Source organism: Meles meles, chromosome 1, assembly GCF_922984935.1.
Source record: "Meles meles chromosome 1, mMelMel3.1 paternal haplotype, whole genome shotgun sequence".
Taxonomy (NCBI): Eukaryota; Metazoa; Chordata; class Mammalia; order Carnivora; family Mustelidae; genus Meles; species Meles meles.
Window position 1 is genome coordinate 118,218,736 of NC_060066.1, and position 12,733 is coordinate 118,231,468.

Below are 12,733 nucleotides of genomic sequence, written 5' to 3' on the forward strand. Positions count from 1 at the left end.
AATAAAATGTTACCGATACAACTGAAGACCACTTCCAGCCCACTTGATTTTCTCAGGTTTCATTGTTTCATATTCATTCTGATAAATATTTAGGCCTTCTTAATATGGAAATGCATATCCTTTTGTTTGGGTAAGTTTTCTTGTTTTTTAAATTTTTTTATTTTTAAAATTTAAAAAAATTTGTTCTTTTAAAATTATTTATTTATTTATTTATTATTTCTTTGTTAATGTCCTTACTTTAGTGTTCACTGTTCTTTTTCCCTGAAACTTTTATTAGGATATTAGACTTCCTGACTGAATCTCTAAATTTTTCCTATCACTCCTTTTATTTTTCTTTGTTTTTTTAAGTCTGCTTTCTGGGGAGATTTAACTATCTTCTTTTCCTCCTGTTGATTTATTTCAACTGTAATGTTTTAAATTTATGATCTTGTTCTTTTTTAAAATTTAAATAACTTATTGTTTCATGCATGCAATCTCATCTTTCATCTCTTTGATGGTATTAATAATTGTTTTGAAATTTTCTTGTAATTTGTTTCATCATGTTCTTTTTTGTTTTAATCTTGTTTATGTATTTTCTTCAGATGTCTGGTGATCTGTTTATATTGAGATAAATGTTCATAAAAAACTGATTAGCAACTGTGGACACATAGTGGGATTGGCCATTTGATGGCTGGGTAGGGAATCTGGCCAAATCATTTTAAGAAAAGCTCCAAATATTAACATTTAGAGATCCTTTTTCTGGGGCTCTTAATTTCTACATTTAAGACTCTACTACATTTTCCAGGGAATAAAGTAAGTTATATCTCTCTTTGCTAGAATTCTTGGAGTTGAACTGTGGAAGTAGGTAGGTGTTTAATATATGGAATTTTACTCAATTGTCTGTTGTCAGTATAATGGTCTTCTTTCATATTTGTGCCTGGTATCTTTCTCATCTCTCTTCAGACCACTGATTTTGTTTCTGCCCTCATACTTCTCTGAAAAACCTCTCTTGCCAAGGTTACCAGGGGGCATTTTTCATCTTCATCTCACTGAAATCTCAGCAACATTTTGACCAAACTTCTTGGAATACTTTATTTTAATTTTTATTATACTGTGCTGTGTTCGTTTTCTTCTTAACCTTGCTGACCACTTGACAACTGCTTTACATTCTTTTTTGTCAGCTTTTCTTCTCCTTTGGTGCTTTTCAGATTGGATCTTCCTAGGCAAAGACCCATGCTCTTTGAACTCTATATATGTTCTGTAGCCAATGACTAGGATTTATATCCTCAGTCCAAACCACTTGATTTCAGACGGAGCTGCCCTTTTGACATACCCACTTGAGTGTTACAGAGTACTTGGTTTTAGTTCCAGTTGCTCCTGTAACAAATTATCATAAACGTAGGGCCTTAAAATGATACAAACTTATAGTTTCTTACTGTTCTAAAGGCTCTGAAGGAGAATCTGCATTTTGTTGGGTTTTTGCCTATTTCAGCTTCTAGTTGCCTTCTGTATTTCCTAGTTTGGGGCCCTTTCCTCAATCTGCAAAGTACATCACTCCACTCTCTGCTTCCATCATTGTATTGCCTTCTCTGTACTTCTCCCTGTGCTTCCTCCTTATAAGAACGCCTTATATGAGCTTACCTGGATAGACTAGGCTACTCTCTCCATTTCAAGATTCTTAATTTATTCACAACAATCTTTTGTTTTTTTTGTGGGGTTTTTTGTTTTTCTTTGTTTTTTTGCCATATAAGGTGATGTTCACAGGTTTCAGGGATTAGGATCTAGATATCTTTGGGGGCCATTATTCAGCCCATGACACAATTGAAGCTCATCATGTTCAGACTTTAAGATATTAACTTCCCACTCACACCTGGTAGTCCTCCCATAGAAAGAGTGGTTTCTCTATCTCCTTGCAGGTCAGAATCTGGTAAACATCTTTGACATTCCTTTCTCTGCCCTATCATATCCAGTCTGTCTCCAAGTCCTGGCAATTTTATCTCCTGGATATTTTTCTTTCTTTTTTTTTTTTTTTTAAAGATTTTATTTATTGAACAGAGAGATCACAACAAGTAGGCAGAGAGTCAGGCAGAGAGAGAGGGGGAAGCAAGCTCCCTGCTGAGCAGAAAACCCAATGCATGGCTTGATCCCAGGACCCTGAGATCATGGTATGAGCGGAAGGCAGAGGCTTAACCCACTGAGCCACCCAGGCGCCCCTCCCCTCCTGGATATTTTTCAGATCTTTTTTTCTTTATCATTTCTAATCATCTCCACTGTTATTAACTTAGTTTATCATTTCTTATTTGTATATTACTTAGAAGCCTAAGTCCCTTTCAGTACTCCTCTGAGAAAATGAAACAAATACAAAATACCAAGCCCCCTCTGCCCTAAAAAGACAAAGGCAAGTCGATAACTTCCTTTTACATATTAGATCCTTTAGTGATTTCCTGAATATTTAATGTAGTCTTCAGGGCTCTCCTAATCCAACTACAGCTCGTTTATCCAACCTCATCCATATTTTTTTATTTTGCTTTCTGTGTTTAGCATCATTAGCTTTCTTTTAGACCTTGGAGAGGGTGATTCTTAAGGGGTTTTGTTTCTTTTAAACTTGTTTTACAGATTTCAACTCCATGTTACTTCGAGGAAAACTTTATTCTCTAAATCAGGATCTCTTGGTCTCTTTCATAGTGTCTTACTCATTCCATACTGAGGACTTGTCACATCTTATAATTAAATATTTGCTTAGATTAGTGTCTGCCTCTCCCTACTAGACTGTAAGCTTCCAGGGACCGAGAGTGGGTCTGGTTTGCTCTATCTGTGGTTAGGACAGTGTCTGACATGTAATTTACAGTAAACTTTCAGGGAATCATACTGACTTTCCCATAATTCCTTTTTTAAAATTATATGAGTCTACTTTTCTGCCTCAATCTTTTCAAGTTAAATAATTTCTTCAACTTTTTCTGATTTATCTGGTTTTCAAGTCACTAATCATCTTAACTGTTTCCTTTGCATATGCTCCAGTTACGGATTTTTTAAAGCTCGGAGTAGGAGCTAATACTACAGATGTCATGTGCAATACGGAGTATTGTCTTCCTTAGAAAACACAGGCATACCTTGGAGATATTAACAGTTTTGATTCCAGACCACCACAATAAAGCAAGTCAAATGAGTTTCTTGGTTTCCCAGTGTATATAAAAGTTATGTTTGGGGGTACCTGGGTGGCTCAGTGGGTTAAGCCTCTGCCTTAGGCTCAGGTCATGATCTCAGGGTCCTGGGATTGAGCCCCGCATTGGGCTCTCTGCTCAGCAGGGAGCCTGCTTTCCCCTCTCTCTCTGCCTGTCTCTCTGCCTACTTGGGATCTCTCTCTCTCTTTCTGTCTGTCAAATAAATAAAATCTTAAAAAAAAAAAGTTATGTTTGCACTGTACTGCATAATCTGTTAAGTGGGCAATAGCAGTATGTTTAAAGAAACAATGCATATACCTTAATTTTAAAAAATATTGCTAAAAAGTGCTAACTACCATCATCTGTGCTTTTGGCAAGTCAGTCTTTTTGCTGATGGAGGGTCTTATCTCAATGTTGATATCTGCTGACTGGTCAGGGTGGTGGTTACTGAAGGTTGGGTGGCTTTGACAATTTCTTAAGACAGCAATGAAATTTGCCACATTAATTGATTCTTTAACAAACAATATCTCTGTAGCATGTGGTACTGTTTGATAGCATTTTACTAAAAATATAGAACCCAGGCTTATAAAAATATAACTTCTTTCAGAGTTGGAGTTAGTCCTCTCAAGCCCTGCTGTTGCTTTATTAACTAAGTTCATGTAATATTCTAAATCCTTTGTTGTCATTTCAACAATCTTCATAGCATTTTCACCAGGAGTAGATTCCATCTCAAGAAACCACTTTTTTTTAAATGAAGATGTTTTTTTCTTTTAAAGATTTTATTTATTTATTTGAGAGAGAATGAGAGAGAGAGAGCATGAGAGAGGAAAAGGTCAGAGGGAGAAGCAGACTCCCCAAGGAGATGGGAGCCCTATGCGGGACTTGATTCCGGAAGTACGGGATCATGACCTCAGCCGAAGGCAGTCACTCAACCAGCTGAGCCACCCAGGCGCCCAAGAAACCACTTTTTTTGCTCATCCATTGGAAGCAGCTCCTGACCTCCTTAAGTGTTACTGTGAGATTGTAGTAATTCAGTCCCATCTTCGCTTCCCAGCTCCACTTCTACTTAAAGTTCACTTGCTGTTTCCACCACATCTGTAGCTACTTCCTCCCCTGAAGTCTCGAACCCCTCAAAGTCATCCATGAGAGCTGGATTCAACTTCTTCCAGACTCCTGGTAATATTGATATTTTGATCTCTTCCTATGAATCATGAATGTTCTTAATGGCATCTAGCAATGATGAAACCTTTCCAGAAGGTTTTCCGTTTGCTTTGCCCAGACACCCATCAGAGGAATCACTGTTTGCGGCAGCTATATATATATAGCCTTACAAATAAAGACTTGACAGTTGAAATGATTCCTTGATCCATAGGCTCCAGAAGAGATGTTGTGTTGGTAGGCATGAAAATAATATTAATCTTGTATGTCTCCGTCAGAGCTCTTGGGTAACTAGGTGCATTGCCAGCGAACAGTGATATTTTGAAAGGAATCTTTTTTTCTGAGCAGTAGGTCTCAACAGTGGGCTTCAAATATTCAGTAAACAATATCGTGTAAGCAGATGTGCTGTCGTCCAGGCTTTGTTGTTCCATTTACAGAGCACAGGCGGAAGAGATTTAGCAGAGTTCTTGTGGACCCTGGGATTTTTGGAATGGTAAGTAAGCACTGGTTTCTGCTTAGTGTCACCAGCTACCTTATCCTTTGATAAGAGAGTTTGCCTGTCCCTTAAAGCTTTGAAGCCAGGCACTGACTTCTCCAGCTATGAAAGTCCTAGATGGCATTTTCTTTCAATATAAGGCTGTTTTGACTGCATTGGAAATTTGTCGTTTAGTGTAGTTGCCTTCATTTATGATCTGAGCTGGATCTTCCGGAGAACTTGCTACAGCTTCTACATTAGCATTTGCTGTTCTACCTTGCGCTTTTCTGTTACAGATATGGCTTATTTCCTTAAATCTCATGAACCAACAACCTCTGTTAGCTTCAGGCTTTTCCTTCTGCAGCTTTGCCACCTCTGTCAACCTTCATGGAATTGATAAGAGTTGGGCCTTGCTCTGTCTGATTAGGCTTTGGCTTAAAAGAATGTTGTGACTGGTTTGGTCTATCTAAACCACTAAAATTTTCTTCATATCAGCAATACAGCTTTTTCTTACTTGTGTGTTTCATGTGGTTGCACTTTTAACTACCTTCAAGAAATTTTCCTTTATTCACAAGTTGGCTATTTGGTGCAAGATGTCTAATTTTGGGCCTGTCTTGGCTTTTGACATGCCTTCCTTACTAAGCTTAATCATTTCTAGCTTTTGATTTAAAATAAGAGACATGTGATTCTTCCTTTCACTTAAACAGAGACCATTGTAGGGTTATTAACCGGCCTAATTTCAGTTTTGTTGTGTCTCAGGAAATAGGGCCTAAGCCTGAGGAGGAGGGAGAGAGATGCGGGAATAGCCAGGCAGTAAAGCAGTCAGTACACATGCAGTTTTTATTAAGGTCACTGTCTTATGTGGGTACAGTTCGTGGTGTCCCAAAACAATTTTAGTAGTAACATCAAAGAGCACTGATTATCATAACAAGTACAATAATAATGAAAAAGTTTGAAATACGGTGAGAATTACCAAAATGACACAGAGACTGTGACACTGAAGAGCAAATGTTAGAAAAATGGTGCTGATAGACTTGCTCTTGTCAGGGTTGTCTCAGACCTTCAATTTGTAAAAAAAAAAAAAAATGCAGCTACCTGTGAAGCATAATATATGTGAAATGCCATAAAGTGAAATGCAATAAAATGATGAATGCCAGTATACAAGATATAAGACATAGGCTAAACCACCATAACAAAGAGATGTCACATACAGTGCTGGAACAAAATAAAAGTTTCTCTCTTGAGTAACAAGTCTGGAGGTTAAGCAGCTCGGTTCTCCTGGCTCTCAAGAGACAGACAGAGGAAGTGGAGAGCAAGCTGCTTAGTTATAGAGGCATGCTTTGGAAATTGCATATGTAACTTATACTAACGTCTCATTGGCCAGAACTTAGTTCCAGACCACACTTGGCTGCCAAAGAGCCTTGCTTATTGGCTATATGCCCAGGAAGTTCTGTTTCTAAAAAGAAGGGTAGAATTAGTAGTTTACTTGTTTGGCATTGGTGTCACACAGTTGGTACATGTTGAATTTCTGGTCATAAATGCTGTCTGTCTTCTAACTTGTGCTGTTAATTATTTAAATGCATTACAAACAGTAGCATTTATGAACGTTTTTTACACAGATGATGGATACTGTTAGTCAGCTTTGCTATTACTACTGTTTTTCTTTGGCCACAGCTTACTGTCTGATTATTCCATTCTTTCTAAATACAGGATAAATTATAAATTTATAATACATATTTTTAAATAAAAAGTAATTCAACAATTTTCTCTTTTTAGGTTAACTTTCTTTCTCTTTCTAAGTAGGAAAGGATGGTTTATATTAATTCATGTCACATATTAATTATCCCAGGTGTTTGCATTTTAAGTCGTTTTCAAGTTCAGTGCTATTGATTAAATTACTGCTAATAGTTTAGGTAACTTCAAGCATTGTGATATAAAAATATTCTGCTTACTTTGTATGTAGAATTTAAAGTAGTGTGAATTCCTTCAAATTAATAATGCATTAAGAGTTGCATAATCTCGGGGTGCCTGGGTGGCTCAATGGGTTGGAGCCTCTGTCTTTGGCTCGGAATCATGATCCTGGAGTCCTGGGATCAAGCCCCACATCGGGCTCTCTGTTCAGCAGGGAGCCTGCTTCCCTTCCTCTCTCTCTCTGCCTGCCTCTCTGCCTACTTGTGATCTCTGTCAAAAAAAAAAAAATCTAAAAAAAAAAAAAAAAGAGTTGCATAATCTCAAAGCTAGCAAAAGTGGCACGTGGCAGTGTACTTTGTCATTTTTCAGGATTAGTCTTGAGTTCTTTAAGCTTTAAATTGTGATGTATCTCTAGGATAGTGCTCACATAAAATGCCACTCCTGTGTTTTTGAAAGTCCATCTTGGTAAAAGGAACTTCTGATAATTGGGAATAGTTGTGGGGAGATTATAGGGGGGACTGATCCCTGAAAGTATGTGATTCTCAGAACTGGTATTGAAGGTTAATGAATCTGCTTTAGTTGTTTTAGGGTGTTTAGCCTAGAAAGGTTAGAATAATGCTTAGAAAAGCTTTCCTAAGTAGAAAAGCTTTCCTTATCTTTTTATCCCATGATCATTTTCTTTCCTAGTCTGTCTCCCCTGGCCTTTTCATAGCATGATGACCGTACAAATAAATGGAAAGTAACTCTTACAAATATATGCAGGGTGTCCTGGGTGGTTGCTGCTTAATGATTATATAAGGTGATCTTGAGAAATATACATAAGGAATTAAGAAATCCCTGATACTTGAGAACAGGAGCTAAGACCTTTTCTCTGTGTGTATTGTGTGTAAGGGTGACTATTAAATTGTCTACAGAAAAAAAAACAGTAGGTTCTGAAAATGCTGCTGGAGAACTAATACTTTATAAAGAACTCTGTAAGAAATACTAGATTGTCATTTATGCCTTGTATTGAGGCAGAATCGGTGTATTTAAAACAATAATTAAATCTTCTTTTTAAAGATTTATTTATTTATTTTAGAGATGAGAGTGCATGTGTGGAGGGGGCAGAGAGAGAAGGGGAGAGAACATCTCAAGCAGACTCCCCATGAGTATGGAGCCTGACTCAGATCATGACCTGAGCTGAAATCAAGAGTTGGTCGCTTAACCTCCTGAGCCACCCAGGTGCCCGTTTTTAGGCTTTTCAATCTAATCTGCACATTAACTAAGGTAGAGAATGTTTGGTTACTGATCCAAGGTGGAAATCCTGGTTAAAATTAAGCATTTTAGTCTAGTCATCTGTATGCACCGGTCTGTCTTTACTCTTGAGAAACATTAATTTTAAATTGAAGGTGGGAAGGGTTCCTGGGTGGCTCAGTTGGTTAGGGTGTGCCTTTGACTCAGATCATGATCCAGAGTCCCAGGATTGAGCCCTGCTCAGCTGGGAGCCTGCTTCTCCCTCTGCCCCTCACCTCACTCATGCTCTCTCACTCTCTTCTCTCTCCCTCTCTTAAATAAAAATCTTAAAAAAAAAATAAATTGGAGGTGGGAGTATAAGAAATGACTTAGAAGAATATCAGATTATATCAAATCCATTGGTAGATTCCATTTTTAAAAAATTTTTTTAAATTTAAATTTCAGTTAGTTAGCAGACAGTGTAATATTAGTTTCAGGTCTGCTAGTAGATTCCATTTGAATGCCAGGATTTTCTGGGCTGCAGATTGGTATAAAATACACCCTAAGTTCACTAGAGAGTTGTTAGAAAGAAAATGTCTGTGTACTTGCAAGTAACATTAGATTTCAGAAAAGGAAAAGGTCATGAAGGGTGATCAGGAAGACTTCAGAAGAAGTCTTGAACTGATCTTTGAAAGATAAGATTTGGATTGATAGAAAAGAGGACATTCCAAGTAGGGCAGATTTACGAGAAAAATCATTGCAGGTAGAAGTAAGTTTGGCATAAGTTGGATAGACAAAAAGATCAGTTTGCCTGGGGTAGAGGATGTTATAAGCAAGTAATTGGGGGGAGAGATTAGGTTTGATAACAGTCAAGCCTGGTATCTGGCCTGATGTGAGTGAAGGTTTTCACTAGGGAATACAGAATGGATATGGAAAATTAATCTGACCATGGTATTTTTTTTTCTCTGCCGTGCCGATTTTACTGTTTATTTACTGATTTTTTGTCTTAAAGATCACTTTATTATTATTACAATTATTATTTTTAGTGTTTACAAAGTACAAAAATCATCATTCTCAGAGAAGTTTAAGTATATCTTAATGTCTTCAGTGTTTCTTTGAGATGTTGGGATCATAGGTTAATTTGCTCTTTGAAATTTCTGTTTGTGGCACTTATCACATTAATGTGTTTGTCAGTGTGCTAGGGCACCTTTCTGTAACTATGGACTTTATACAAGGTACTGACCATTGAGTTCTTAGTATGTAGAAGAAATAGCAACAGTGGAAACAATATTCTAATTCTTTAATTGTATTATAGTGTACTTCAGTCCTTTCTTCCCCCTCTTTCGTTTTATCTCAGGTCAACAGGACATACTGCTGTGGCACCTACCGAGCAGGTCCCATGCGGCAGATAAGTCTTGTTGGAGCAGTAGATGAAGAAGTTGGTGATTATTTCCCAGAGTTCCTTGATATGTTAGAAGAATCACCATTTCTGAAAGTGAGTGTTAATTCCAATTATTAAAGTTCTGATCATTACTTTAGTGGACACTTTCTCTTAAAAAATATTAATATTAAATTAGTCTTGTCTGTTTAAATTTTATCCGGTGTTCTGAATAGAAATGTTTAGAAAATTATTGGTTCAGAATTTTGTATGTAAATTATTATCTAATACAGCATTTATTTCTATATACACATACACAAAATAAACTTCCTAGAGCTTTCTTTGGTTTGGGGTAGAAGAGAGGTTAACTTGTAAATAGTCAAAAACAAATTTTTTTTTAATGTTAATTCCTTCATCTGACTTCTAGATGACTTTGCCCTGGGGTACACTTTCCAGCCTCCGACTCCAGTGTAGGTCCCAGAGTGATGACGGGCCGATCATGTGGGTGAGGCCAGGAGAGCAGATGATCCCTACAGCAGATATGCCAAAGTCACCCTTCAAAAGACGACGGTAAACTTTTATTTTTCCCAAGCAAGGAAAAGCATTTTTAAAAGTTTGGTGGCTTCTAAGAATGATTGAGACCTGAGCACAGTTTGAAAACTGTCTAGATTGAAGAGCTATCTTTAAGGAAATCTTCAGTGGTCAGTTCTTCGTCCAGTCTGCTCATTACGTAGTCATCAGAGTGAGGCATCCTTCTAAAACAGCAAATTTAATTTTTTCCTGTTTTCTTAAAACCTGGGTCCTAACTGCCTGCAGGATACAAGTCCAGACTCCTTTGTGTGACTCCAAGGATCTTTCATAATCTGGCCCCAGCAGTACGTTTAGCTGGATATGTTTCTAGTCTGTTCCAGTCATGTTAGAGTTCAGTTTTCAAACAGCGGTCTTTCACAGCTCTATGCTTTTTGCATTGTTCTTTTTACTTAGAATGGCATCCCCTCCCCCATCTTCCTTTCTGCCTGACAAACTCTTAATAAATTTTCAAAACTGAACTTGGCTGTCACTTCCTTTGTGAAGCTTTTCTTTGTTCCCATAGGCATTTAAGTGTTCCCTTCTCTGTGTTCACACATTCGTTCACTAATGATCTGTTTACGTGTTTCTATTTTTTACTAAATTTTGAATTCTGAGAGAGTGATTGTATTTTATTCTTCTCAGTCTCTATGACCAATAGACAGGTGATCGATCAGTAGTGTTTGCTGAATGAAACCAGTCATGTATATTTCCTATAGTAATTCATATTGGGCTAACACATTTTGCGTTTTAAACACTTAAAACAAATTAGATTAATTTATTCTAGTACTATGAAAAGAATCTCATTTTAATAAAAGTGAAAATGACTTATATTTGCTTAGACTATGGAAATAACTGCAAATAAGTATCCAGAAGTGAGTTTGTTCATTTGTTTATTTATTTACTTTTACAAGATTTTATTTGAGAGAGAGCAAGAGAGAGCACGAGCAGGGAGAGGGCAGAGGAAGAGTGAGATGCAAACTCTCCACTGAGCCGGAAGCCCTATGTGGGGCACGATCCCAGGACCCTAGCTTAACCAACTGAGCTACCCAGGTGTCCCCAGAAGTGAGTTTTAATGGATTAGTCTGGAGGTTACCTTAAAGCTTATAGAAGAATGATGCTAAAGCTCATTATGGAATAACCTTAAGTACTTGAGATACTGTATGAAAATACTTTGTATAAACTATATATGAATGCCAGGTAGTGGCATAGTAGAAGCTGACAGTAAACTACTTCTGAACATTGCTTGGACCACAGCTGTTTTTATATATCATGATGATAAGTCTGGAAATCGTAAATTCTTAAGTACCGTATACATTTTTTTGTTGCATAATTTTTCCAAAAAGGAAATGACCATTGTTTGTTTCCTGATTGTTACAGCCTTTTTTTAGAACAATCAGATAATAGAAAAAAGTAAAAAGAAGGCAAAAAATACCCATAATCCCACCTATTTACGCATATTAACCTTTAAATTTCAGTCTGTATTATACTCCTAAGCTTTGAACGCAAATGAACTCATGATGTTTACTTTAAAACTTGTGGTTTTTTTTTTTTTTTTTTTTTTTTTTTTTTTTTTTTTTTTTTAAGATTTTATTTATTTATTTGACAGAGAGAGATCATAAGTAGGCAGAGAGGCAGACAGAGAGAGTGAGAGGGAAGCAGGCTCACCGCTGAGCAGAGAGCCCGATGTGGGACTCGATCCCAGGACCCTGAGATCATGACCTGAGCCGAAGGCAGCAGCTTAAACCACTGAGCCACCCAGGCGCCCCAAACTTGTGGTTTTTATTCACCCCTTAAGTTTATGTGTTATATTAAGATGCAACTATATCATCATTTCTCAGTGACTATGTTCTCACTAAATGGTTGTATCAAGATTTAATTCACCAATTCTTTTTTAATGTAAATTGCTTCCAGTTTTTCAGTGTAAACAGGACTTTGACAAACATGACAGTGACATGCTGGAGCCAGGCTCCCAGGGCCAATTCCACAGAGAATGAGAACACATTAGTTGCTTGATATTGACCGTGTTGGGAGTATTTATACCACGGAAATAAGCAAATCAGCCATAAACAGCCATCTTCCCCTGAAGCCAGTTGTTAGGAATGAATAACATAGCAGTGATTGTAGGTAGCTGGCTGGCTGATAGGTAGGTGGATCTATATATCTTTGTGCATATGCATGTTTATTTCTTGGTGGAAATTTTAAAGGTGCAGAGTATATACATATTTCTAAATTGATCCAGAAGTGTACCAATATATACTCCCACCCAAATAATGAGACAGTACCCTTTTCCCCATGCCCCTCCATTAATATTTTTTTTAAACTTTGTTGCTCTGATTGGACAGAGTTGTCTCATTTTAATTCGTTCTTCTTTGAGGGGTTTGTAGTTCTTTTGTAATTCCCTTTTCATTTTCATTTAAAATTCTCTCTTTTTTAATGACTCTTATTTTGTGTGTTGCAGATTTTCCTGCTCATTTTTTTTCTTCCAGCTTCAGTTTTTTCTTTACTCACAGTTTTGGTGTTTTTTGTTTGTTTTGTTTTGTTTCTCTCTCAGTTTATTTTTCTTTACACACAGATCTGTCTTTTCCTCTGCGCTTTCTCTCCTGGTGGCCAACTTAGAAACATCCTTTTCTCATTCAGTATTACAAAATATTCGTCTACATTTTCTCCTAGTACATTCATGATTTTAGCATTTACAGGTTTTACTTACCTGGTATTGATGTCAGGACAGAGTGAGGCATTCATTTTTTTCTAAGTAGTTAGGCAGCTGTACCAACATCATTTACTTTATAATTTATTTTTTCTCAATCTGAGGGGCTGTCAAATTTTATTTTTATTGGGGTTAAATATTCTTGAGTGAGGCATTCAAAAGTACTTTGAATTAGAGTGAAT

General features: G+C 37.0%; 1 protein-coding gene across 1 annotated transcript in view; it reads left to right on the plus strand.

Annotated features, from left to right (window-relative positions):
* RSBN1 (round spermatid basic protein 1) overlaps nt 1-12,733 on the plus strand; it is a 44,596-nt gene that overhangs the window by 22,011 nt on the left and 9,852 nt on the right. Inside the window, exons 3-4 of the mRNA XM_046004346.1 lie at nt 9,254-9,391; nt 9,702-9,844. Of these exons, the coding sequence (XP_045860302.1) occupies nt 9,254-9,391; nt 9,702-9,844 (281 nt within the window). The remainder of the gene's footprint in view (nt 1-9,253; nt 9,392-9,701; nt 9,845-12,733) is intronic.